Here is a 27,742-nt window from a genome sequence, read left to right as displayed (position 1 = left end):
TAGAACTAGAAACCACGCTCTGACGAAATCTCTCCCTTCTTTGTTGGGATGCTCTAGGTTTGCTGGCCATTGGATTTCTTTTTTTTTTTTTTTTTTATATATTCCCTTACGATCACATCCATTTATGGCTCTGCTGGCTCTCTGAATGCTGATGACCTTTCAAAATATAACTCCAGTTTGGACCTCTCCTCTGATCTCCAGCCTCCTGTACAAACTTTCTACTTGAATCTCTACTTTAATATAAAATGCCCATCTCGCACTCAGTCTATCCCAATGGGGCCCATGATCTTTTGATCAGATTTTAGTCCTCCTTCAGCCCTCTTCATGGCATGTGTGTGTGCTAAGTCACTTCTGTTGTGTCCAACTCTGCAATCCTATAGGCTGTAGTCCACCAGGCTCCTCTGTCCATAGGATTCTCCAGGCAAGAACACTGGAGTGGGTTACCATTTCCTCCTCCAGGGGAATCTTTCCAACCCAGAGATCAAACCCAAGTCTCTCACGTCTCCTGCATTGGCAAGCGCATTCTTTATCACTGGTGCCACCTGGGAAGCCCTTCATGGTAGCTGATGAAAACATCATCTTTTCAGTGGCTCAGACGAAAACCCAAGAGTCATTCTGGGATCTTCTCTGACATTTACATCCATGCCCTGCCAGCTCCGTCTGTTCTCCCATCTCCGAATTCTGAATTCATTCGAGCCCCTCACTTCTCACTCCTGCCTGTTCAGAGTACACCTGGATCCTGACTGCCTCGCACCCCCAGCTCCACCGTCTGCCCCAGCTGCCCTTATCACTGCCCGTCTTCCTGCAGGGACTGCCAGCAGGTCTCCACTTTCTGTCTTTTTGCTTGTTTCTACATTTTATTGGGGCATAGTTGCTTCACAATGTTGCCTATTTAATAATTAATATTAATAGCTTCTACTCTTCAGCAAAGTGAATCAGCTATATATAAACATATATCCCCTCTTTTTTGAATTTCCTTCCCATTCAGGTTACCACAGAGCACCAAGTAGGGCTCCCCAAGCTATCCAGTAGGTTCCCGTTAGTTATCTATTTTGTACATAGCATCAACAGCGTGTATATGTCCATCCTAGTCCCAATTTATCCCACCCCAACTCCCCATTTGTCCCCTTAGCATCCATACATTTGTTTTCTATGTTTGCAGCTCTGTTTCTCTATTGCAGATGAGATCATCTGTACCATATTTCTAGATTCCACGTATATGCATTAATATCCAATATTTGTTTTTCTCTTTCTGACTCACTTCACTCTAGGTCCATCCACACCCCTACAAATGGCCCAATTTCATTCCTTTTATGGCTGAGTAATATTCCATTGCGTATATGTGCTATATCTGTTTTATCCATTCCTCTCTTGATGCCGACTTCGGTTGCCTGTATGTCTTGACTGTTGTATATAGCACTGCTCTGGACACTGGGAGGCCTGTGTCTCTTCTGCCTCCTGTCTTGCTGTTCTGTTTAGCACCAGCCGCCTGAGCGCCTGTGAATAGCTGAGTCACATCATGTGCCTCCTCCTCAGAGGCACCAGGCCTCCCACCTCACCACCGGGACCACCGCCTGTGAAATCTGCCCCATGCAGTCAACGCCCTGCTCTCGCCTCCCCACTCTCCCTCCTCCCGCCGCCTCCCCCTCCTCCCTCTGCCTTCCCCTCCTCCTCTCGCGTCTCACCTCCTCCTCCCACTTCTCCCTCCCTCCACGTCCCCTTCCTCCTCCCACGTCTCCCTCCTCCCGCGTCCCCCTCCTCCCCCCGCGTCTCTCCTCCTCCTCCTGCATCTCCTTACCCCCGCGTCCCCCTCCTCCTCCCACGTCTCCCTCCTCCCGCATCTCCTTCCTCCTGTGTCCCCTTCCTCCTCCCACGTCTCTCTTCCTCCCGCATCTCCTTACCGCCGCATCCCCTTCCTCCTCCCATGTCTCCCTCCTCCCGCATCTCCTTCCTCCTGTGTCCCCTTCCTCCGCCCACGTCTCTCCTCCTCCTCCCACGTCTCCCTACGCCTCCACGTCTTCCTCCTCCCCCCATGTCTCCCTCCTCACCCAGTCTCCCTCCTCCCCCTGCATCTCTCCTCCTCCTCCCGCGTCTCCCTCCCCCTGCGTCCCCTTCCTCCTCCCACATCTCCCTCCTCCCGCGTCTCCCTTCTCCTGCCTCTCTCTCCTCCCACATCTCCCTCCTCGCACGTCCTCCTCCTCCCGTGTCTCCCTCCTCCCGCGTCTCCCTCCTCCCGCGTCTCCCTCCTCCCACATCTTCCTCCTCCCACCTCTCTCTCCTCCCACCTCTCCCTCCTCCCGCATCCCTCTCCTCCAACGTCCCCCTACTCCCACGTCCCCCTCCTCCCTCATCCCCCTCCTCCCACGTCTCCCTCCTCCTACCTCTCCCTCCTCCCGTGTCTCTCTACCTCCAAGTGTCTCTCCTCAGCTCTGGTTACGCCAATGCGCTCCCGCATCTCCTCAGTCACACCAGCCTGACTCACGAACGCCCCTGCTCCCAGGGGTCCCCACCTGCCATCTCTTCCCCAGATGTCTGTGCTGCCCCCTCCTTCCCTCCTTTGCATCTTCACTCAAGTACAAACTTCCCACCGCTGTATTGAAATAACCACCCCCTTCCCTCCAGCTCCCAAGCTCCCTCTCCCCCAGCACTCATGATCCCCCGACTCACGGCTTCATTTTTCTCCCTTTTCCTCCCTCACATCCCATATATTTTACATTCATTGTTCTTGTTGATGTCTTATTTACACTCACTAGAATGTAATATTTTCCTTCATGAAATGTCAGACCCTTACCGTTATGGGACTCTCTAGCCCCTAGAATAATGTCTGATAGATTCTAGATAAAAATGTGTCAAAGTAATTAATTCATTAATTTATACTTCTCTTTCTGTGGCACATCTTGATCCTTATACTTATTGGTATCTTGGAGTTTAAATTCATGGGATTCTTTAATATATTAAGAAGATTCAACCATTTCTTTTTTTTTTTTTAAGGATCCTGGCTTGTTTATTAGAAGATATGTGGTAATCTTCAGTAGAATAGTTTCAGATGGGGATTATAAATATATAAAGAAATTGGTCGAGGGTTTGAATAATTATAGCCTATATATTCTTTCCTCTTTCCAAATCATTTTCATCTTATTTGACATAGGCAGGTAAGAAAGAATGTGACTTCTGGAAACCACAAGAGCCAAAAGAATTGAAGTCAGTCTCTCTAACATGATCAAGACAGCTAGTCAGTTATTTGAAAACATTAGTTAAAGACTTATAGCAGCGTGACGCCTGCAAGGCATTCTGCTTTAGATCCAGCTCTTTCTGATTTTCGAGGCCAGTGTTTTCCATTTCTTTACCGTTTGGTCTGGGTGTATGTATTTTACAAGCTGAACTTGCTGTGGGACCGAAGCTGTAGGAACCATGCTACAGCTCCCGTGCTCCTTTGCGTGCCCCTTAGACAGTTGGCAGAGCCGTCCTCCTCTGCAGAGGGCGTCCGGCCACGCCCCGGTTCATGCCCGCCCTCTGTCTTCTGCAGGCGTCAACAGGAAGGTCGTGTACTCCCTGGCCGACTCGGCCAATGGGTTCTTCTCCGTGGACAGCTCGTCCGGCATCATCGTCCTGGAGCGCCCACTGGACCGAGAGCAGCAGTCCTCCTACACCCTTCGCGTGCAGGCCACCGACCAAAGCCCAGGCCGGGCGCTGTCCTCTCTGGCCACCATCAGCATCACCGTCCTGGACGTCAACGACAACCCCCCTGTGTTCGAGAGGAGGGACTACCTGGTGTCGGTGCCTGAGGACACCTCCCCTGGTACCCAAGTCCTTGCCGTTTTTGCCACCAGCAAAGATATAGGCACAAATGCTGAGATTACCTATCTCATCCGGTCTGGAAATGAGCAGCGGAAATTTAGGATCAATCCAAAGACAGGTGGGTAAACAGCAACCTACTTAGCATGCAAGGCTTTGCCATAGCCTGCTTCTCCTCCTGGCCCTTTCTAATCAATCACCCTTATGAGTGGGCCAGCAAATCTCCTAGCAGGACCCACACCCAGACTCCAGAGTGCCCTGTGATGCTCTGTTCTAAGGATGAAGTGAAGCTGCTCAGTCACGTCCAACTCTGCAACCCCATGAACCTGTCAGGCTCCTCTGTCCATGGGATTCTCCAGGCAAGAATACTGGAGTGGGTTGCCATTTCCCTCTCCAGGGGCTAGAATCAAACACAGTGGCCGTTCCAGCTGGCTGGGTGCTGAGTTGAGAAGGTCTCAAGGTGACCACGCTGATCACTCTTTAATGTCTGCCTTGGGAGGTGACCAGAGACCCACAGCCTGAGTGCGGACAGGCCAAGTGGAGGCGAATCTCCAGGAGCACTTCACACAGAAAGACATACAGCCCAAGTTAACACAACAAGCCAACAGAAAAGAGAGATACCCAATCAAACTCTTAGGCTCCGTCTGCAAATACTATCTCCCCATCTTGAACCACACTACTCCTCCTGAGCTTTCCTACCTGAAAAATCCTAAGGCAAACCTACAGGCCAAGGATTTGCCCCGTGAGCCCACAGCATGGAGCTGAAATTTGGCAGGGGGCATCCTTAGAAATTCCCTCATGGCTCAGCCAGTCAGGAGTCTGCCTGCAATGCAGGAGACCCGGGTTTGATCCCTGAGTACACCCCACTCCAGTATTCTTGCCTGGAACATCCCACGAATGGAGGCAGCTGGTCCATGGGGTCGCAAAAAGCTGAACATGACTGAGCCACTAACATGTTCACTTTCACTCCTCCTGGCCAGAGCACTTCCATTTCTCACCATACCCTTTGCAAACTTGGGGTATGATGCGGCATCCCCTGGGGAAAAGATGTCTAGAGAGAAACCAAGAGAACAAAAATAGAACCCCAGGGCTTTCTTTTCCTAATGGAGTTAATATGCATTAAGGCTACTTTGAGTAAATGAAGATGGTAATTCAGAAAAAAACTTGCCTGATCTTTGAAAAGTAAACATGTTCATCCTTTTATTTTCATAGTGTTTATATCAATGTTCTCCAAGCTCTTTCATCAGTTCAGTTCAGTTCAGTTCAGTTCAGTCGCTCAGTCGTGTCCGACTCTTTGTGACCCCATGAATCGCAGCACACCAGGCCTCCCTGTCCATCACCAACTCCTGGAGTTCACCCAGACTCACATCCATCGAGTCAGTGATGCCATCCAGCCATCTCATCCTCTGTCATCCCCTTCTCCTCCTGCCCCCAATCCCTCACAGCATTAGAGTCTTTTCCAATGAGTTAACTCTTCGCATGAGGTGGCCAAAGTACTGGAGTTTCAACTTTAGCATGATTCCTTCCAAAGAAATCCCAGGGCTGATCTCCTTCAGAATGGACTGGTTGGATCTCCTTGCAGTCCAAGGGACTCTCAAGAGTCTTCTCCAGCACCACAGTTCAGAATCATCAATTCTTTGGCACTCAGCTTTCTTCACAGTCCAACTCTCACATCCATACATGATCACAGGAAAAACCATAGCCTTGACTAGATGAACCTTTGTTGGCAAAGTAATGTCTCTGCTTTTCAATATGCTATCCAGGTTGGTCATAACTTTCCTTCCAAGGAGTAAGCGTCTTTTAATTTCATGGCTGCAATCACCATCTGCAGTGATTTTGGAGCCCAGAAAAATAAAGTCTGACACTGTTTCCCCATCTATTTCCCATAAAGTGATGGGACCAGATGCCATGATCTTCATTTTCTGAATGTTGATCTTTAAGCCAACTTTTTCATTCTCCTCTTTCACTTTCATCAAGAGGCTTTTTAGTTCCTCTTCACTTTCTGCCATAAGGGTGGTGTCATCTGCGTATCTGAGGTTATTGATATTTCTCCCAGCAATCTTGATTCCAGCTTGTGCTTCTTCCAGCCCAGCGTTTCTCATGATGTACTCTGCATAGAAGTTAAATAAGCAGGGTGACAATATACAGCCTCGACGAACTCCTTTTCCTATTTGGAACCAGTCTGTTGTTCCATGTCCAGTTCTAACTGTTGCTTTCTGACCTGCATACAGATTTCTCAAGAGGCAGGTCAGGTGGTCTGGTATTCTCATCTCTTTCAGAATTTTCCACAGTTTATTGTGATCCACACAAAGGCTTTGGCATAGTCAATAAAGCAGAAATAGATGTTTTTCTGGAACTCTCTTGCTTTTTCCATGATCCAGTGGATGTTGGCAATTTGATCTCTGGTTCCTCTGCCTTTTCTAAAACCAGCTTGAACATCAGGAAGTTCACGGTTCACATATTGCTGAAGCCTGGCTTGGAGAATTTTGAGCATTACTTTCCTAGCGTGTGAGATGAGTGCAATTGTGTGGTAGTTTGTACATTCTTTGGCATTGCCTTTCTTTGGGATTGGAATGAAAACTGCCCTTTTCCAGTCCTGTGGCCACTGCTGAGTTTTCCAAATTTGCTGGCATATTGAGTGCAGCACTTTCACAGCATCATCTTTCACGATTTGAAAGAGCTCAACTGGAATTCCATCACCTCCACTAGCTTTGTTCATAGTGATGCTTTCTAAGGCCCACTTGACATCACGTTCCAGGATGTCTGGCTCTAGGTCAGTGATCACACCATTGTGATTATCTCGGTTGTGAAGATCTTTTTTGTACAGTTTTTCTGTGTATTCTTGCCACCTCTTCTTAATATCTTCTGCTTCTGTTAGGTCCATACCATTTCTGTCCTTTATCGAGCCCATCTTTGCATGAAATGTTCCCTTGGTATCTCTAATTTTCTTGAAGAGATCTCTAGTATTTCCCATTCTGTTGTTTTCCTCTATTTCTTTGCATTGATCACTGAGGAAGGCTTTCTTATCTCTTCTTGCTATTCTTTGGAACTCTGCATTCAGATGTTTATATCTTTCCTTTTCTCCTTTGCTTTTCGCTTCTCTTCTTTTCACAGCTATTTGTAAGACCTCCCCAGACAGCCATTTTTCTTTTTTGCATTTCTTTTCCATGGGGATGGTCTTGATCCCTGTCTCCTGTACAATGTCACGAACCTCATTCCATAGTTCATCAGGCACTCTATCTATCAGATCTAGGCCCTTAAATCTATTTCTCACTTCCACTGTATAATCATAAGGGATTTGATTTAGGTCATACCTGAATGGTCTAGTGGTTTTCCCTACTTTCTTCATTTTAAGTCTGAATTTGGCAATAAGGAGTTCATGGTCTGAGCCACAGTCAGCTCCTGGTCTTGTTTTTGCTGACTGTATAGAGCTTCTCCATCTTTGGCTGCAAAGAATATAATCAGTCTGATTTCAGTGTTGACCATCTGGTGATGTCCATGTATAGCATCTTCTCTTGTGTTGTTGGAAGAGGGTGTTTGTTATGACCAATGCATTTTCTTGGCAAAACTCTATTAGTCTTTGCCCTGCTTCATTCCGTATTCCAAGGCCAAATTTGCCTGTTACTCCAGGTGTTTCTTGACTTCCTACTTTTGCATTCCAGTCCCCTATAACAAAAAGGACATCTTTTTTGGGTGTTAGTTCTCAAAGGTCTTGTAGGTCTTCATAAAACCGTTCAACTTCAGCATTACTGGTTGGGGCATAGACTTGGATTACTGTGCTATTGAATGGTTTGCCTTGGAAATGAACAGAGATCATTCTGTCGTTTTTGAGATTGCATCCAAGTACTGCATTTCGGACTCTTTTGTTGACCATGATGGCTACTCCATTTCTTCTGAGGGATTCCTGCCCACAGTAGTAGAGATAATGGTCATCTGAGTTAAATTCACCCATTCCAGTCCATTTTAGTTTGCTGATTCCTAGAATGTCAACATTCACTCTTAACATCTCTTGTTTGACCACTTCCAATTTGCCTTGATTCATGGACCTGACGTTCCAGGTTCCTATGCAATATTGCTCTTTACAGCATCAGACCTTGCTCCTATCCCCAGTCACATCCACAGCTGGGTATTCTTTTTGCTTTGGCTCCATCCCTTCATTCTTTCTGGCCATTTTCATTTGTTTACCTCCCCCCCATGAATGAGCAAGGCAGCCCCTTATTCACAGATAAGAAAAATGAGTCTCTGACACCTTCTGGCCATTGGACATAATCCCCTTATAACTCAAGGAATATGTGCTTCTTGAGCCGGAGGGTAACGAAGGTCCATTTTCTGTTGGATAATCCAGTAAATATGAACAAGAAACTATCATAATTAGCACTGTCATCTAATATGGCAAATATGCCAGACTCCTGTTGTTTACCAATTCCTGCTAGTTATCTCCCCCTTTTTCCATATGAGAAAATCAGCTTCAGGGAGGTTAAATAATTCCTCCAGTGAGAGTAAGTGGGGATGGGAGTGGGGAATCCAGAATTTGAATTCAGATCTTCCTGACTCTGGGATACATTCTCTAACCTCTACGTAACACAGCTATGCCGTGAGGGTGAAAAAATTGGAGGAGATATAGTCCCCACCCTTAGAATGGGAGGGTGAAAACTACTGAAAGGATTGCAGTAGCTGCTTCTCCCAGCAGTAACCCTGCTTATTAAGGTCATTACTTCAAATTAAAATGTGTGGGAGTTTTCCTCATTTAAATATGTGTTAGCCTTAGCTTGTCTAGTTATGGCCATTGTATATGAATACCATGAGGAAGTGGTTAAGTACTGTTTAAATATGACTCTGGATAACGAGACTGGGATGTAAAATAAAGCGCTAGAGGTGGTAATTGCTAAGAAAACTTAATTATGGCAAGAAAGAGGCCCTTATTATGAGTATGACTTCTGCTTCTCACCTTAGGTAGAGGCAGCCTTAGCCGCTAGAGAAGCTGCCTGTCTGGAAAGAGAACGAATGAAATGTACTCACCTTGATCTCAGTGACTCTTTTCCAGGTGAAAGTGTTAGTTGTTCAGCCGTGTCCAACTGCGACCCCATGGACTGTAGCCCCCCAAGCTCCTCTGTCCATGGGATTCTCCAGGCGAGAATACCGGAGAGGGTAGCCGTTCCCTTCTCCAGGGGATCTTCCCTACCCAGGGGTTGAACCCGGGTCTCCCGCACTGCAGGCGGGTTCTTTACCATCTGAGTCACCAGGGAAATGCCCTTGAGAACTTCCCTGTAAACGGCACAGTGATCAACTACCAACTGCGGAGCTCAGGACTAGGTTGCCCACCAGAAAGGACTAGGATGGATGGGAAAGAGAACTCAGGGAGCCCATTGTGAGGGTGCCACCCAGCTAGCTGCTTTCACCTTCTTTATCTGCTTAAATAACTGTACCATGAGTGTTGGGCTTCCCTGATAACTCAGTTGGTAAAGAATCCGCCTGCAGTGCAGGAAACCCCAGTTCAATTCCTGGGTAGGGAAGATCAACTGGAGAAGGGATAGGCTACCCACTCCAGTATTCTTGGGCTTCCCCTGTGGCTCTGCTGGTAAAGAATCTGCCTGCAATGCAGGAGACCTGGGTTGGGATGATCCCCTGGAGAAGGGAAAGGCTACCTACTCCAGTATTCTGGCCTGGAGAATTCCATGGACTGTATGGACCATGGGGTCGCAAAGAGTCTGACAAGACTAAGCGACTTTCACTTTCACTTTCATGAGTGTTAGCTCTTCTCTGTAGTTGTGGACACTAAACTCACACTTCTTTTGGTTACAGATTCCCAAGTGTTTCCTTCTCCAGCATGTTACAGTATCCTTAACTTTCTTTGTCCTCTTTGTGACCTAAAAGTTTTAGATAAGCACATTGTGAGTAGGTAAGGCACCTTAGTGGGTAATTCAATTTAAGACTTAGGTGAAGTTCACAAGTATATACTAACTGGTCCTTCCCAGGTGGTGCTACTGGTAAAGAACCTGTCTGTGAATGCAGGAGATATAGAGACGGGGGTTCAATCCCTGGGTGGGGAAGATCCCCTGGAGGAGGAAATGGCAACCCACTCCAGTATTCTTTCCTGGAGAATCCCATGGACAGAGGAGCCTGGTGGGTTACAGTCCATAGTGTCGTACAGAATCGGACACGACAGAAGTGACTTAGCACACACACACATACACTAACTGATGAGGGTTGAGGTCATAGAATCACATTGATGCATCTTGGCTCAGTCTCAGTCTGCCTGGTCTTCTGGAGGAATCCTGGGGAGACATTTCTGGGGGCCGCTTGCTCCTGCCCCTCTTCCCATAAGGGTGAATAATGCCAGAGATTTCCAGCTGCTTGAGGGGTTCTGACACTGTTGCAGAAATAAACAAAGACTCGATTTCTTCAGTGTTGTGTCTGATGGGTAGCTGTGTTTTAACTGACAGCGTTAATCAGACTTTGGGATGCTTTCAGCAGGCATTAAATAAACAAATTCCTGAATATCTCAGTCTTGGCTGGAGACGATGTCACAGATATTACCATGATTGTGGAGCTGCTGACCAGAGTGTTTCGTTTTTTCCTGATTAAATCTAAAACTCCCCATTTTTCTTCAAAGGGGGTATTTCTGTATCTGAGGCCCTGGACTATGAATTATGCAGAAAGTTTTACCTCGTGGTGGAAGCGAAAGATGGCGGGACACCTGCCCTCAGCGCTGTGACCACTGTCGGCATCAACCTCACGGATGTGAATGACAACCCTCCCGAGTTCAGCCAGGACGTGTACAGTGCTGTCATAAGTGAAGACGCCTTGGTCGGGGACTCAGTCATTTTGGTAGGTGCCAGAAGGAGGTCTAGGTATTTCGGATGAATGATCTTCAAGAGAGTGAAAAAGTGAGCAAAGTCCATCTTGGATTATCTTCACACTTTCTCCTTTCAGGCTCCCTTTGGTCCCCAAGAACTCTACTCAGACACCAGTCTTTCAGCTGCTCCTCCCCCATTCTGTCTGTTAGAGAGGGTCTGATAAGTTCATTTACAGCAAGGGGTAGGCGATCTTTAACCACTTTCCTCCCAGGAGTGGACGTTTTTCAAGGAAACAAAACAGACTGTGGAATTAATTCCTAATAGCTGCTATAAGTTTGTAACTTAGATGACAAGTCTGAAGACAGAAAAAAATTATTTCCACCTCCCCCACACCAAACACGCACGCACACACACATACACACACACGGTAAGGCAGCTACAAATAGGATCAAGCTTAAGATCGATTGGCCACTCTTAGAGGAGCTCTTTCTGGAAGGAACTTTTTTCTAATAGCAGTAAGAACATGTGTTAGGAGAACACAGGTTCTCTTAGATATAAAAGTTACATCGGGAAACAGGGAGCCCCGTCCTCAGGACCCTCACCACCCCTAAGCTGCAGGGGTGCCTTCCTGACTCCTGCAGCACCAAGTTGGAGATGTTCCTTCTTTACATCTCCCTGGTAGACCCTGCAGGCCCTCTCTCCTGGGGCCTGGAACTATATGAGACTATTTCTGTACATACAAACGCCAAATCAGCAACTCAGAGCAGGAGACAGTGGGTCTGCATGTTAGCCGTGTGGAAAAGGAAGTTCTCTTGGACTTCCTTAACATGGAAGTGCATAGGTTTACAAAACATCCAACTCAGTGGCAGAGATCATTGTTTTGCAGAATTGGGAAAGAATTACTGAAGTATCCCTATCAGTTAGTTTGGGGTCTGTCTTAACTGGCTCAAGGCCTGAGGGAAATCAGGCCTAACAAGCATCAGGCTGCATTCAGATGAAAATGAAGAGAAATAAAATAACAGTTCCAGTAATGGTGCTTTCCTTCTTAGGCTAACCCAAAATCTCTCCCCCTGGGGCCTGATTGCTGGCACTGGTGAGCAATGCACCCAAGAAACCTGCCAGAGCAGTGCCCATTTGTAAAGACCTGGACCCTAAGAATAAACCTTTTCTGGGTCGCCCCTGTCATATCTTTGTTTTGTTTGTGTCCTGTGAAGCTAATAGCAGAAGATGCAGACAGCCAGCCCAATGGACAGATTCGTTTTTCCATTGTGAATGGAGACCGGGATAATGAATTTGCTGTGGATCCTGTCTTGGGACTTGTGAAAGTTAAGAAGAAATTGGACCGGGAACGGGTAAGCTAGTTCAGGCCTGCTCCCTTCCCATCCATGATCCCCACCCCCTTCACTGAAATCAGGCATGGATTCTGTGAGTATAAGTAGGGAGGTTCTCCATTCTAAATGGGCTTCCCAGGTGGCTCAGTGGTAAAGAATCTACCTGTCAATGCAGGAGCTGCAGAGACACGATTTTGATACCTGGATTGGGACGATCCCCTGGAGAAGGAAATGGCAGCCCACTCCAGTATTCTTGCCTGGGAAATCCCATGGACAGAGGAGCCTGGCGGGCTACACAGGACACAGGACTGCTACAGTCCATGGGGTGGCAAAAAGTTAAACAGAGCTGAGCAACTGAGCGTGCGAGCACTCTCCAGTCTAAATAATGGGAGTAAATAGAAATGGGCTGAAATGCAGCAGGGAATATTTGCATTAAAACCTTTGAAAGAACTTGCTGCCAATAGATACTGATGGTTTCTTATTTAGGGAAGTTTTAAAGAAAAAGCAAAAGTGTATATTTCTGAATGGTTTGAATTTCTGTCCTTCCAAAGCAAGAAGGCAGAAAAGTACATTCAGCATTGGGATTCTGTGGTCCTGATTTCATGAGCAGCATTGGCCCTAAGTGAGCAGACACAAAAGGACTACCTGAAGGTATCTAGGTTAGAAAGAATGATTCAGAAGATTCCTCTGTCAAGGTGAAATCAAGTTTCTAAACATTGTCTTTTTTGACCAAAAATGTGTCTTCAAAGTGAAGTTAAAATACGGAAAAAGATGCCATAGACGTGATGCTTAGAAAGATCTCACTGTGTGATAGATCCCCATAAGGTACTCCCGAAGTATCAAAACTGATACATGAGACAGATCAGTGGTGACAACTGTTGTGATTTAAACAAAGGCCAAGGGCCGTGCTTCTAAACAGGAGCGATGTACCTCCAGGGAACATCTGGCAATATTTGGGAGACATTTTTGTTTCTGACAAATGGTCAGAGGCAATATTGACTTCTAGTGGGTAGAGACTAGGGGTGCTGCTAAACATCCTACAATGCACAGATCATCCCCTGGCAACAAAGAATGATCCGGCTCCAAATGCCAGCTGGTGCCCAGGTTGAGAAACCTGGTCCAAAGACTCAAAGCGAAGACAGCTCATCTTTAGCAGAGCATAGCAAGCCCACAGCACCTCTGTGTAGGCCCAGAAGGAAGCAGGCACCATGATCTTTACTGTGGGCCCTTTGTTCTTTGGTAGGTGTCTGGATACTCCCTGCTCGTCCAGGCAGTAGACAGCGGCATGCCTGCGATGTCCTCAACTGCCACTGTCAACATCGATATTTCTGATGTGAATGACAACAGCCCAGTCTTTACACCTGCTAACGCTACCGCTGTGATTCAGGTAAGCAAATCTGGCCTGCCAGGCACCTGTGCTGATTCACTCAGCCTCCATCCTCTGCTGTGGTTTCCTTATCAACTCATCACATCATTTGTTGTTCTTGTTTGGTCCCTAAGTCGTGTCCGACTCTTTGCGACCCCATGGAGGGCGGTGTGCCAGGCTTTCCTGTCCTTCACCATCTCCCAGAGATTCTCAAACTCATATCCATTGAGTTGATGACGCCCCATCTCATCCTCTGTCGTCCCCTTCTCCTCCTGCCTTCAATCTTTCCCAGCATCAGAGTCTTTCCCAGAGAGTCGGCTCTTCACACCTGATGGCTAAATTATTGGAGTTTCAGCTTCAGCATCAGTCCTTCCAAGGAATATGCAGGGTTGATATCCTTTAGTATTGACTGGTTTGATCTCCTTTCTGTCCAAGGAACTCTCAAGAGTTTCCTTCAGAGCCATAATTTGAAAGCATCAGTTCTCCAGTGCTCAACCTTCTTTATAGTCCAACTCTCAGATCCACACATGACTACTGGAAAAACCATAGCTTTATGCAAACCTTTATCAGCAGAGTGATTTTAGAGCCCAAGAAAATCAAGTCTCTCACTGTTTCCATTATTTCCCCATCTATTTGCCATGAAGTAATGGGACCAGATGCCATGATCTTAGGTTTCTTAATGTTGAGGTTTTTTTTTTTTTTAATTAATTAATTAATTTTAATTGGAGGCTAAATACTTTACAATATTGCTGTGGTTTTTGCCATACATTGACATGAATCAGCCATGGGTGTACATGCGTCCCCATCCTGAACCCCTCCTCCCACCTCCCTCCCCATCCCATCCCTCAGGGTCATCCCAGAGCACCAGCCCTGAGCACCCTGTCTCATGCATAGAACCTGGACTGGTGATCTGTTTCACATTTGATAATATACATGTTTCAATGCTACTCTCTCAAAGCATCCCACCCTTGCCTTCTCCCACAGAGTCCAAAAGTCTGTCCTTTACATCTGTGTCTCTTTTGCTGTCTTGCATACAGGGTCATTGTTACCATCTTTCTAAATTCCATATATATGCGTTAATATACTGTTTTGGTAGTTTTCTTTCTGACTTACTTCGCTTTGTATAATAGGCTCCAGTTTCATCCACCTCATTAGAACTGATTCAAATGCATTCTTTTTAATAGCTGAGTAATAATCCATTGTGTACATGTGAAAGGTTGTTGTTGAATCACGCGAATACACCGGGATTCTTGGCCTCCGGAGGAGAAGAATTCAATCCGGGGCCAGAGACGAGGCTTGATCGCTCAGAGCTTTTGTGTAGTAAAGTTTTATTAAAGTATAAAGGAGATAGAGAAAGCTTCTGACATAGGCATCAGAAGGGGGCAGAAAGAGTACCCGCTTGCTAGTGTTAATAATGAGGTTATATAATCCAAAGAATGTCTGGAGGTTGTAAAGACCTCCTCCGACCTACTCCCATAATTTACATTTTAAGATAACACTGTCCTCAGGCAAGATGCATCCTTGTAAAGACCAGGTATACTCCCATAATTAACATTTTAAAATAACAGAAGGTTGAATCCAAAGACTGTCCTTAGGCAGGATACATTATTGGTATATAATCCTAAGGAATGTGGAGAAAGAAAAAAAGTTTGTCCTTTTTTCCTCCTTGAGAATTCCAGACCCCTCTCTCCTTGGGGACCCCTAGACTCCCTATCAACCTGCCTAGGAAATGACTCTCTCACATGTACCACAGCTTTCTTATCCATTTGTCTGCCAATGGACTTCTAGGTTGCTTCCATGTCCTGGCTATTGCAAACAGTGCTGTGATGAACACTGGGGTCCACGTGTCTCTTTCGATTCTGATTTCTTCAGTGTGTATGCCCAGCAGTGGGATTGCTGGGTTGTATGGGAGGTCTGTTTCCAGTTTTTTATGGCATCTCTACACTGTTCTCCATAGTGGCTGTACTAGTTTGCATTCCCACCAACAGTGAAGTGGGTTCCCTTTTCTCCACACCCTCTCCAGCATTTATTGTTTGTAGACTTTTTGACAGCAGCCATTCTGACCAGCGTAAGATGGTACCTCATTGTGGTTTTGACTTGCATTTTTCTGATAATGAATGATGTTGAGCATCTTTTAATGTGTTTGTTAGCCATCTGTATGTCTGCTTTGGAGAAATGTCTGTTTAGTTCTTTGGCCCATTTTTTGATTGGGTTGTTTATTTTTCTGGAATTGAGCTGCATAAGCTGCTATTATTTTCTCCCATTCTGAAAGCTGTCTTTTCACCTTGCTTATAGTTTCCTTCATTGTGCAAAAGCTTTTCAGTTTAATTAGGTCCCATTTGTTTATTTTTGCTTTTATTTCCATTACTCTGGGAGGTGGGGCATAGAGAATCCTGCTGTGATTTATGTCAGAGAGTGTTTTGCCTATGTTTTCCTCTAGGAGTTTTATAGTTTCTGGACTTACATTTAGGTCTTTAAACCATTTTGAGTTTATCTTTGTGTATGGTGTTAGAAAGTGTTCTAGTTTCATTCTTTTACATGCGGCTGTCCAGTTTTCCCAGCACCATGTATTGAATAGGCTGTCTGTGCCCCACTGTATATTCTTGCCTCCTTTATCAAAAATAAGATGCCTGTAGGTGCATGGGTTTATTTCTGGGTTTTCTATTTTGTTCCATTGGTCTGTGTTTCTGTCTTCATGCCAGCACCATACTGTCTTAATGACTGTAGCTCTGTAGTATAGTCTGAAGTCAGGTAGGTTGATTCCTCCAGTTCCATTCTTCTTTCTCAAGATTGCTTTGGCTATTCAAAGTTTTTTTGTATTTCCATACAAGTTGTGAAATTATTTGTTCTAGTTCTGTGAAAAATACCGTTGGTAGCTTGATAGGGATTGCATTGAATTTCTAGATTGCTTTGGGTAGTATACTCATTTTCACTATATTGATTCTTCCAATCCATGAACATGGTATATTTCTCCATCTATTTGTGTCATCTTTCATTTCTTTCATCAGTGTTTTATAGTTTTCTATATATAGGTCTTTTGTTTCTTTAGGTAGATTTATTCCTAAGTATTTTATTCTTTTTGTTGCAATGGTGAATGAAATTGTTTCCTTAATTTCTCTTTCTGTTTTCTCATTGCTAGTGTATAGGAATGCAATGGATTTCTGTGTGTTAATTTTATATCCTGAAACTTTACTATATTCATTGATTAGCTCTAGTAATTTTCTGATGGTGTCTTTAGGGTTTTCTGTGTGGAGGATCATGTCATCTGCAAACAGTGAGAGTTTTATTTCTTCTTTTCCAATCTGGATTCCTTGTATTTCTTTTTTTTTTCTCTGATTGCTGTGGCTAAAACTTCTAAAACTATGTTGAATACTAGTGGTGAGAGTGGGCACCCTTGTCTTGTTCCTGACTTTAGGGGAAATGCTTTCAATTTTTCCCCATTGAGGATAATGTTTGCTGTGGGTTTATCATATATGGCTTTTATTATGTTGAGGTATGTTCCTTCTATGGCTGGAATGTTGAGTTTTAAGCCAGCTTTTTCACTGTCCTCTTTCAGCTTCATCAAAAGGCTCTTTAGTTCCTCTTCAATTTCTGCCATTAGGGTGGTGTCATGTGCATATCTGAGGTTGTTGGTATTTCTCCCAGCTGGTATGAAAAGAGCCTGATTCTTTCACTGCAACTGATTAATAAACATTGATAAGAAAAAATTTGCCAGTGGGGTTCTCTCAAGTGTCAAGTGCTTTCTGTACATCTGTCCCCATTGTGGCCCAGCCCCTGGTTTAGAGTGAAGGAGGTTAGGATCTGGGAGGTTCAGTAGCCCACCCAAGGTCAGGCAGCTGTAAAGTGCTGGAGTCAGCATTTGAATTCAGGTCTGTCTTCAGAAGAGAGTATTCTCTGCCACAATGACAGGCTGCCTTTAAGCACTTTGTGCTGTTCTAGCAGGGGCTATTGATAGGAGCCATCTCGTTTGTCAAAGAGGGATTGGCCATCAGGCTAGAACTGCTCCTCATTAAAATCAGTCTTCCATAAGCAGTTTGTTTAGCACTTTAAGCCCACCTGCTCTCTAAAATTAGACTGCAGGAGACAGTGACTTCCTGCTGGTATTCTGCTCTCAGAGAGAACAACTTTTCATCCTACCTTTTTTATTTTTATTCAAAAGATATCTCATGAATACAAGTCCTAAGCACTGAGCTACTTCAATTTCCTAGCATTTCAAAAGCTGGAAGCCCGACTTCAGGAGGATCAGGAAACCCAATCCAGGAATACTGTCAGCGTGGAGGATTTATAGGAGACAGGGATGGACAGATGTGTACTGGGATGGCTACAGATATTCTAGGAAATCAGCCTCAGAATCACCCCTACGGGTTCCCAGGACTTTGTTGGTAGAAGGGGAGATGAGAGTGAGCCAGGTCTCGAGAGACCCCCTTTGGAGCAACATTCAAGACTTTGAGTCTGGCCATCCATAGCCACCCCTCTGCCCCCCCAGACCCGCCCCACTGGGCCCCCCAGGATCAGGCTGAGCATCTCTGCTCCCTTGTCAGCGCTTCCTCAGGGGAACCGGATTCCTTCTCTGGGGGTGTTTGTTTTCCCTCTCCTCTCTGATGCCTTTTCCAGCAGCTGTGTGTGCCTGCCCCTCCGCGACTCTACAGAGCTTGCTCAGGCTCTGATGCCCTCCCCTCACCCCGGCGCCCTATCCCCTCTATGGTTTGGCTCCCCCCCAACCCCTGTCCCCTCGGGGCCACTGTCTCCCCCTCCCCCGCTCCACACTAGCCCCATGGAAAATGGGCTCTGCCACAGCAACCTGTGCTTTTATGACACGATCCATCAGCCTGATGGCCTGTCCTCACCCATGCTCCAGGAAGTCAGCCAGGGAGGAACAGAGACTCAGCCCTTGAGCGGTGACCATGGCTCCTGTCTGCAACGTGGCCGTCTGCACTGTATTTCACCCTCCTTCCTCACGTGCGACCCCTCGGGCACACATCCTCTCTCCCTCTCTCTTCTGCAGAGGAAATGGCTTTTAGAGAGAGAGCAAACAAATCCATAAATCTATTTGGTGTGGTGCTGAGGCTGCTGTCAGTGTGCCCCGGTAAATCTGTGCATGGCTGGGCGTTTCCATGACTGATCCCAGAGAGAGCCGGTGTCTGGTTCCCAGTGACCCAAAGGCCACTTGAGAGGAGAAGCAAATGAGAGGTCTCTGAGGTTTTCCTCGCCTCATTCTCTTGCAAAAAAAATAATGCTCCTCCCATTGTTCACCCAAAAATAATTTTCTTTTTCCAACACATGGTTCTTATAAGACAAATTCGGCACCTAAAACGTGAGTGCACCCTCCCTGTGCATGACTCCTATCATGCAGGGTGTCACTGTCTCCATCTCTGTGACCCAGACTTGGTTAATCCAAAGTCAATCTCATCAGAAGGCCTGAACTAATGAAGCTGATTCCAGGCCTGCACTCTGGTAATGCTGAAGTCCAGACAGGGCAGAGCAAGGAAACTGGCGCCCAAGCCACTGAGGAATTTAATTTAGTGTTTTCAGAGGACAACCTTGGGCCTGAGAAGGAGTGACTAAGAGTCTCTGTGTTTCCATCTGAGATATAAGGCAAAGTTTCAGCAATATAACATTGGCATAAGGACATCTGGGCTTCCTAAACTTCTGATGAAGTTGTAGATGTCTTTTCTCTTCATTCTCTGATTGAGGAATATCCCATCCCCTTTTTCTTCCCTCAAGAAACAGAGGAACTGTGTTCTGATGGTGGGATTTAAAGCCCTATTTTCCACCCAACACATGCCTTTGTATTTCTACCAGGAAGTTGCCAGTATGTCTCCGTAAAAGTCCAGTATGGTGACACCATGTCACTGTGTTGGACCTCAGCGTAATCGTGTTGTGACAAGTGTGAGGAAAGATTTTCCATCCCAAAAGGTTGATGTTTTCTTGCCTCTAGTGGATTTCTGATGCCGTCATGAAGGCTGATGAGTACCGTGGATTTCCAGAGCCATCTGGGTGAACTCAGGGCAATTCTGGCCTTTCAAGGACAGATGGAGCCAGGCAGCATCCTTGGAACCTGCAAAGCAGTTCAAGGCCAAGTCCTTGTGTTCTCACCTGCAGCTCATTGTCTCACGGGGCAGTCTGGGGAGGCAGCCAATGATGGGATGATGCTTACAGACACCAGCATTTTTCAGAAGACGAGATAATATCACAGGGAATCCCTTCCATTAAAAGCTCTGCTTTCTGGCCCAGCACTCTCAGCCGGTAATGATGGGTTTTTTTTAAATGTGCGAAGAGGTGTAATTTTATCTTCCCTTTTAATATACTCTCTTATGCAGGAAAATAAGCCAGTAGGCACCAGCGTTCTGCAGCTCATGGTGACAGACAAAGACTCCTTTCACAATGGGCCTCCCTTCTCCTTCTCTATTTTGTCGGGAAATGAAGAGGAGGCGTTCGTGTTGGACTCGGACGGGATCCTGAGGTCAGCCGTGGTCTTCCAGCACACGGAGTCTCCAGAGTACGTGCTGTGTGTTCAGGTATGGCCTCATCCTCTACCTGTTGCAGGCCAGCTTTCTCCTCTACTACGGGCTCTGCCCCTTGGTTGTTTTGTTTTGTTTGTTTTTTTTTTTCTGTTGAGCAAGTCAACATAATTCATTACCGTGTAGGAGTGTTCCCCTTTTAATCTCAAATTCAATTTCACACCAGTAAAAGAGGCCTCTGTGTGTGAAATTGAACAGGAAGGAAAGGAAGCATCATTGTTGAAAAGGGACTTTCCTGCAGGGTGTGCTGGGCCGATGGTCTCTGGCTTAAATCTGTATTCTGAACACTTCTCAGGCTCCATATGAAGCCCAAGGACAACTCACTGGTCAAGGTTTACTGCTTGGGGGTGGTTGTCATTTAGTTGCTAAGTCATGTCCCACTCATTGCAACCCTATGGACTGTATAGCCTGCCAGGCTCCTCTATCCATGGGATTTTCCAGGCAAGCATACAGGAGTGGGTTGCCATTTCCTTCTCCATTACTTCTTGGTACTGAGAAGTATTTCCCGGATCACCCCACTTGGGAAACGACCAATCCTTGTCCTGGTGTAATGAAGCTATTAATTTTTCATATTAATATTGATATTTTCATATTAATATTTCATGACCTCTGCTTTTTAAGAGACCTCTGCTTGAGCTTCCCAGATGGCACTAGTGGTAAAGAACCCGCCTGCCAATGCAGGAGACATAAGAGACACAAGTTGATCCCTGGGTTGGGAAGATCCCCTGGAGGAAGGCATGGCAACTCACTCCAATGTTCTTGCCTGGAGAATCCCATGGACAGAGGAGCCTGGAGGGCTATAGTCCATAGGATAACAAAGTTGGACATGACTAAAGAGACTTAGCACACCACACTTCTTGGTAAGTTTCCCCAGAGAGGGGAAACAGGAACAGGGACTCGGGTGGCAGTGGCCTCCCAACATTTCAGCTTCCTCAAGGTCGTGATGTCGAATGAAGGGAGACCAAGAGGCAGAAGTGGCAGTTACAGGAAGGGCATGAACAGAAGCAGGAAACGAGAGAGTGCTAAAAAAACCCCTGGTTGCAAATTTTGCCAGTCCCAAGAAGTGGGTCCCATCAGTGAGACTGAGTGACTGTTTTTTAAGCACAGTTGGCACAGACAGCAACCTATTATTAATAGTGGCAATGATGAGAATAGTCTTTTGTGTACCTTATCTCTTTGGATAAGTTATGGCTTACCCTACCCCACGAAACCTTTCAAATTAATGACTTTTGGCTTGAAGCACATTGATAAACTCTTCAATTGTCACCCACTCCTTCAACAATATTATGTAAATGACTTTATATCACAGTTAGAGGTCCTCAAGGTCAAGGAGAGAGTTTTAGTACCTTCTCACAGAAGCTACTGGGGCTTCCCAGCTGGCACTAGTGGTAAAGAACCTGCCTGCCAATGCAGGAGATGCAAGAGACTTGTGTTCGATCCCTGCATAGGGAAGATCCCCTGGAGGAGGAAATGACAATCCACTCCAATATTCTTGCCTGGAAAATCCCATGGACAGAGGAGCCTAGAGAGCTATAGTCCATGGGGTCGCAGAGTTAAACACGACTGACTGATTTGAGTACACACAGAAGCCAGTACAGTTCTTTGCCTACCTTCTCTGGCTGTTAGCATATTTCACATCTCAGACTTTGTAAACACCATGGAGAGCTTTCTGCTACTTGTCCCTTATATTAAATTTACCACCGAGGCCCACATTCTGTTTCCAGAATGTCTCAGCGTGCATCAGGTATATACCCTTTGCAATCTCCCCCCTTTATTCTAAATTGTCCCATACTGAGACTATTGCAAAACCTCCTGGATGTTCCTCTGGCTTCAGCTTTATTCTTTCTGATCTATGTCTGTACCCTTTCCAGGCTAATCATTCCACTTTGATTATCTTATTCCACTAAACCAGAGGTCAACAGACTGTAACCCCTCAACCACATCCTGTCTTCAACCTGTTTTTATAAATAAAGTTTTACGGGAACTCAGCCTTTCCAGTTCATTTACATATGCTCTGAGCTGCCTTCTTGCTGGAAGTTGAGTAGTTGATACAGATCATATAACCCCAAAACTTAAAGTATTTCTTGTCTCGCCCTTTACAGAAAATGGGTGCTAACCCCTAAACTAAAAACATCTGAGCTCCCTATTGCCAGAAACCTTGTGAATTCTGGCTTGTTCAGACACTGAATTTTAGGGTTTTTAGGCAGACATGACTGTCCAGTTCTTCTTAGCCCACAGGACCATGGGTCTGTTACCTTACACCCAGTGGCTTCTTGCCTTTCTGGCCTCTGATCTTTGAGTGGGCAGCCTCTGACCTATGGGGTCTGAACTCATCATTGTCCTTCAAGGCTCTACACGGTTTGACTTCAAGTTCAGTCCTATTTGCTAAATCAGTCTCCCTGTAAGTGAATTTTCCATTCTAGCATCTCTGGTTCATATCAGTTCAGTTCAGTTCAGTCGCTCAGTCATGTCCAACTCTTTGCGACCCCATGAATCGCAGCATGCCAGGCCTCCCTGTCCATCACCAACTCCCAGAGTTCACCCAGACTCACGTCCATCGAATGAGTCAGTGATGCCATCCAGCCATCTCATCCTCTGTCGTCCCTTCTCCTCCTGCCCCCAATCCCTCCCAGCATCAGAGTCTTTTCCAATGAGTCAACTCTTCGCATGAGGTGGCCAAAGTATTGGAGTTTCAGCTTTAGCATCATTCCCTCCAAAGAAGTCCCAGGGCTGATCTCCTTCAGAATGGACTGGTTGGATAGTCCATTTTAAAAAGCATGTGGTTATGGAAATAATAAAGGTAACAACAATCACATTAACTCTCATGCATCAGGTACTTCTGTGGGTCAGGTCTGTGCCAAGTATGTTGCAATCACGTGAGTCTTAATCCCCACAGTACAAGAATCCTGTGAAGTAGATAGGACTATTTCACTCAAATAAGATACAAAAATTGAAGCTTGAAGAAGTTAAGTGACTTATTCCAGGCCAGACACATAGTTAGAGGAAGAGCAAAGATTTGAACTCGGGTCTGTGAGATGACCAAGCTCCTGCTTTCACACTGCCTTCCACATACAAGGACATATCTCCTGAGGTATCTCCTGGCCGCCCCCATCCTGAGATTCCCACCCTGGGGCCCCAGCTGCTGCGAATCTGCCCTTTGCAGAAGTCCTCCGGCATTGACCACCTTCACGTTGTATGCAGCAGGTCCTCAGTTACGATCTGTCAGGGTGTTGGTTCTGTCAGTCCTTACAGAAAGAAGGAAGACAAAATGGCTTTTTTCAGGCTTTTCTCATTGTACCACCCTTTATTCTAAGCCTCCATATTGTGTCCTTCTCACTTGAAATAACGTTGTTTCTTAAATGTACAGAAAAGTGCTGTCTGGTCCCATGCAGAGCAAAGAAGCCAAAGACAACCAAGATTTCTCTTCTAAGTGGGAATGTCACTTTTTGAGGCTCTGCTGTGGCTTCTGTCCTAAATTAAAACACAGCCAGCCTCTTTGGGGCACTGTGGATCTCACAGCACCCTGCATCCCTCCATTCCAGTTCACCCCCACTGGCTTTATTATGTTGACACATTTTATTCTCATAGCAGAGTGCACTTATGGGCACCAAAAGTGATAAACCACTCCTCTTACTTATATGTACATGCTCAGATTTTGTAGAATAATGACAAGGGATGGAGGGAGCAGCAATGTGGTTAAAGGAGCAGACACTTTCTATCTGGGTTATGTTGCTTTTTTAAAAGTTATCATGGGCTTTTGTCTTACTTCCTCATCTTCCCTCCCTGCTGGGTGATTTTAGGCGAAAGATTCTGGCAAACCTCAGCAAGTGTCTCACTCCTACGTCCGAGTGCGGGTCATTGAGGAGAGTATCCACAAGCCCACAGCCATCCCCCTGGAGATTTTCATCGTCACCATGGAGGATGACTTTCCTGGTGGGGTCATTGGGAAGATCCACGCCACAGATCAGGATGTGTACGACGTCCTCACATTTGCACTGAAATCGGAGCAGAAGAGCTTGTTCAAGGTGAACAGTCACGATGGGAAGATCATCGCCCTGGGGGGCTTGGACAGCGGCAAGTACGTCCTGAACGTGTCGGTGAGCGACGGCCGCTTCCAGGTGCCCATTGACGTGGTCGTGCACGTGGAGCAGCTGGTGCAGGAGATGCTGCAGAACACCGTCACCATTCGCTTTGAGAACGTGTCCCCCGAGGACTTTGTGGGTCTCCACATGCATGGGTTCCGGCGCACCCTGCGCAACGCGGTCCTGACCCAGAAGCAGGACAGCCTGCACATCATTAGCATCCAGCCCGTGGCAGGCACCAGCGAGCTGGACATGCTGTTCGCGGTGGAGACGCACAGCAGCGAGTTCTACAAGCCGGCCTACCTCATCCAGAAGCTGTCCAACGCGAGGAGACACCTGGAGAACGCCATGCGCATCTCGGCCATCCTGGAGAAGAACTGCTCTGGGCTGGACTGTCAGGAGCAGCATTGCGAGCAGGGCTTGTCACTGGACTCGCACGCGCTCATGACCTACAGCACGGCCCGCATCAGCTTCGTGTGCCCACGTTTCTACCGGAACGTGCGCTGCACCTGCGATGGTGAGTGAGGTTTGGAGCGTCCCCTCCGCTGCCTGGGCTGTGTGAGGCGGCTTGGGTTACCGTCTCCGCATGCACGTCTTAGTTCATTCACTCACTGGACCACCCACCATGTGCCTTCTCACCGTGAGAGATGCCGGGGCTGCGGGGTGATCAAGACAGGCTCAGCCCCCCTTTGGTGGAGCATGGAGCTTATGGGCAGCCAGACATACAAGTGGGCGGGCATTGTCCCTGCAATGAGCATCCTTAGGGGACCCAATCAAGGGGGAAGTTTTCCTGAAGGGACTATTCTCTAGGTTGAGATGAAAGATAAGCAGGAATTAGTCTTTGTCTGTCTGACTTACTTCACTTAGTATGATAGTTTCTAGGTCTATCTGTTATCTGCAGATGGCATTATTTCATTTTTTATGCCTGAGTAATGTTCCATTACACACACACACACCCCACATCTTCTTTATCCATTCATCTGTTGATCATAGATTGCTTCTGTGTCTTAGCTACTGTAAATAGTGCTGCTGTGAACATTGTATATGTACTTTTTTCAAATTAGAGTTTTCACCTTTTCCAGATGCATGCTCAGAAGTGGAATTACTGGATCATATGGTGGCTGTTTTTAGTTTTAGATTTTTAGATTCTTCAGATTCTGTTTTTAGATTCTCTGCAGAATCTCCATACTGTTCTCCACTGTGGCTGTATCATATGTCATGTGATATCACTTATATGTGGAATCTAAAAAAATGATAGAAGTGAACTTACAAAACAGAAATAGACTCACAGACATAGAAAACAAACTTATGGTTACAAAAGGGGAAAGGCAGGGGAGATAAATCCGGAGTTTGGGATTAACAGATACACACTGCTGCATATAAAACAGATAAACAACAAAAGATCTACTGTGTAGCACAGGGAACTGTATTCAATATCTTATAATAGCCTATGATGGAAAGGAACCTGGAAAAGAATATATATTATGTACATAAAACTGAATCACTTTGCTGTATACCTGAAGCTAACACATCACTGTAAATCAAGTATATTTCCATTTTTTCAAAAAAGGAAAAGTAGTAATTAGATGTGTGAAAAAGCTAGTAGAGGGACAGCATTCCAGTGGAGAATGTGTTTGTATGAGGCTTAAGGGCAAGATAGTAACCTACACCAAGGGGGTTGAAAGAGCTTTCTGGTGATGACACAGGAGACTTATGAGCAGTGATCACACAAGAGCCATTAGGATGAAGTCCTAGAAATCATCCCGAAGCAGTGGGAGCCATCGGCTGGTTTGAGGTGGAGAAGTCACAGAATCAATCTGTCTTTCACGGAGAGCTTGCTGACTGCTAAGGGGATGGGTTAGACGGGCCGGGCCAGAGGCAGGGAAACGAATTCAGAAGCTACCAGGGTGCGTAAGGGCAGCTGGGTTTGCTTGAGTGAAACCTGAGGGCCAGATGTTCGGGAGCACAATTGAGGGTGGGTTCGGCCCGCAGAGTGGCGGAGATGGAATGGTTCCTGTTTGTCGATGTAACTAGAGTCACTGAACTTTGACCTTCCCTGCTCAGAGGCCATAGCTGCACAGAGTCGACCATGGTGGTCAGCAAGAAGCATTGCTCGCTCCCTCTTTTTTTCTCTGACACGTGGTGCTATAAATTCACTGCCCTTGTCAAAGAAAATCACACCCGGCGTTTTCCTAGCCAGTATGAACTTGACCCAAATGGACTGTGGCCGGAAGAGAAGCCATTCATAAAACACCCCTTTAGATCATTGAGGACAGACATGGCCCTCACCCTCTCCCTTTGCAGAGAGTTTCGAGTTGCCCTTTGGAGAATGAGTTCATCAGAAAAAAGCCCCGGAAATCACAGCTCCCTCCGGGAGACCTTTCTATGACCCCCACGCAGCCTAGAAGCATGCAAGCTACTCCCTCTGTGGTCCCCAGTGAGTTCTGTTTGTGTTTCCATCAGGTGGAGATGCAGTGATGTCCAGACTGTTGAGTATGTAAGTTAGCTCCAAAGTAATTCCAAGCATGCATGCATGCTAGAGGAAATGTGTTTCTGGCAGATGCCACCAACATGCAGAATTTATGAATGCCAGCTGTCCAGACCTCACCTAGGTTCCCTTTGTAGGCAAATTGATTTATGCACCAAAGGTCTGCTAGAGCCTTCCTGCAGGGATTCACAGCACAGTTCAAAAGAGGTTCAAGACAGGACAGGGCGGACCCTGCAGGAGAAGCTAAACCAGCTAATTAATCCTTGCTCTCTGAAAGCTTGTTTCATTCAGTAAAAATCTGCGGTGGCAGCAATGTTTTGTGTTAGTCACTCAGTCTTGTCCGACTCTTTGTGACCCCCTGGACTGTAGCTCGCCAGGCTCTTCTGTCCATGGAATTCTCCAGGCAAGAGCATTACACTGGGTAGCCATGCCCTCCTCCTGAGGATCTTCCCAACCCAGGGATCAAACCCAGGTCTCCCGCATTGCAGGCAGTTTGTTTATCATCTGAGCCACCAGGGAAGTCCATCAGCAATGTCTTAGGTGCTGCAAATTCAAAGTGAATAAAAGACACAGTCCCTTCTCTCCGGAGCTGGCGGCTGCGAGCTCAGCTTTGCAAGTCCCCATTTGCCTTAATAGTATTATAAGAAATGCTGGGGAGGAAAAAGGCACAGAGTCCGTGTCACAGCCAGAGGAAAGCTTTCGGTGACATTTAGATGAGACCAGAGACCACTTGTGTTCTGGGTTTTGAAGGATGAGTATGAGTTCATCAAGCAGAGACAGGCAGAGGGCAGGCTTGGCAGATTTTCTTTACAGCAGGGATTTAGAGGGGTGATTTTGTTGGAGAGAGGGGTCTTCCTCTGCATCTTTCATGAGACACTGATGTTATATTTTATTTTTTCATTTTGGCCACACCATGCATGGTATGTGGGATCTTAGTTCCCCAACCAGGGATCAAACCAGTGAGCCCTGCAGTTGAAACACAGTCTTAACCACTGAACCGCCAGGGAAGTCCCCAGAGACACCAATGGTTTATTTTACTTTATTTTTTGATTTAAAGCAACAAGATCTTATTATCTCACAGTTCTGTAGGTCAGAAGTGCAGGTGGATACAGCTTGTCATCTGGTTCCTCTGCTCAAGCTTTCACAAAGATGAAGTCAAGCTGTCAGACACCTGGGGCTCTCCAGCCAGAGGCTCAGGGGAAGAATCTTTTTCCAAGCTCACTTCAGAGTTGGCAGAATTCAGTTCCTTCTGGTTGTAGGGTTAAGAATACTGTTAGTCTGCTATTAGTGGGGACCTCTCCCTGGTGGCTCAGCAGTAAAAGAATCCGCCTGTAATGCAGGAGATTCAGGTTTGATCCGTGG

The 27,742-nt window shown here is 46.3% G+C and overlaps 1 protein-coding gene across 1 annotated transcript in view; it reads left to right on the top strand.

Annotated features, from left to right (window-relative positions):
- FAT3 (FAT atypical cadherin 3) overlaps nucleotides 1-27,742 on the top strand; it is an 801,625-nt gene that overhangs the window by 719,425 nt on the left and 54,458 nt on the right. The window contains exons 14-19 of the mRNA XM_070365061.1: nucleotides 3,527-3,916; nucleotides 10,409-10,623; nucleotides 11,807-11,944; nucleotides 13,167-13,310; nucleotides 19,610-19,807; nucleotides 23,611-24,409. Of these exons, the coding sequence (XP_070221162.1) occupies nucleotides 3,527-3,916; nucleotides 10,409-10,623; nucleotides 11,807-11,944; nucleotides 13,167-13,310; nucleotides 19,610-19,807; nucleotides 23,611-24,409 (1,884 nt within the window). The remainder of the gene's footprint in view (nucleotides 1-3,526; nucleotides 3,917-10,408; nucleotides 10,624-11,806; nucleotides 11,945-13,166; nucleotides 13,311-19,609; nucleotides 19,808-23,610; nucleotides 24,410-27,742) is intronic.

The sequence above is a fragment of the Bos mutus genome, chromosome 29 (assembly GCF_027580195.1).
Source record: "Bos mutus isolate GX-2022 chromosome 29, NWIPB_WYAK_1.1, whole genome shotgun sequence".
Classification (NCBI taxonomy): domain Eukaryota; kingdom Metazoa; phylum Chordata; class Mammalia; order Artiodactyla; family Bovidae; genus Bos; species Bos mutus.
This window is presented reverse-complemented; position numbering and strand designations above follow the sequence as displayed.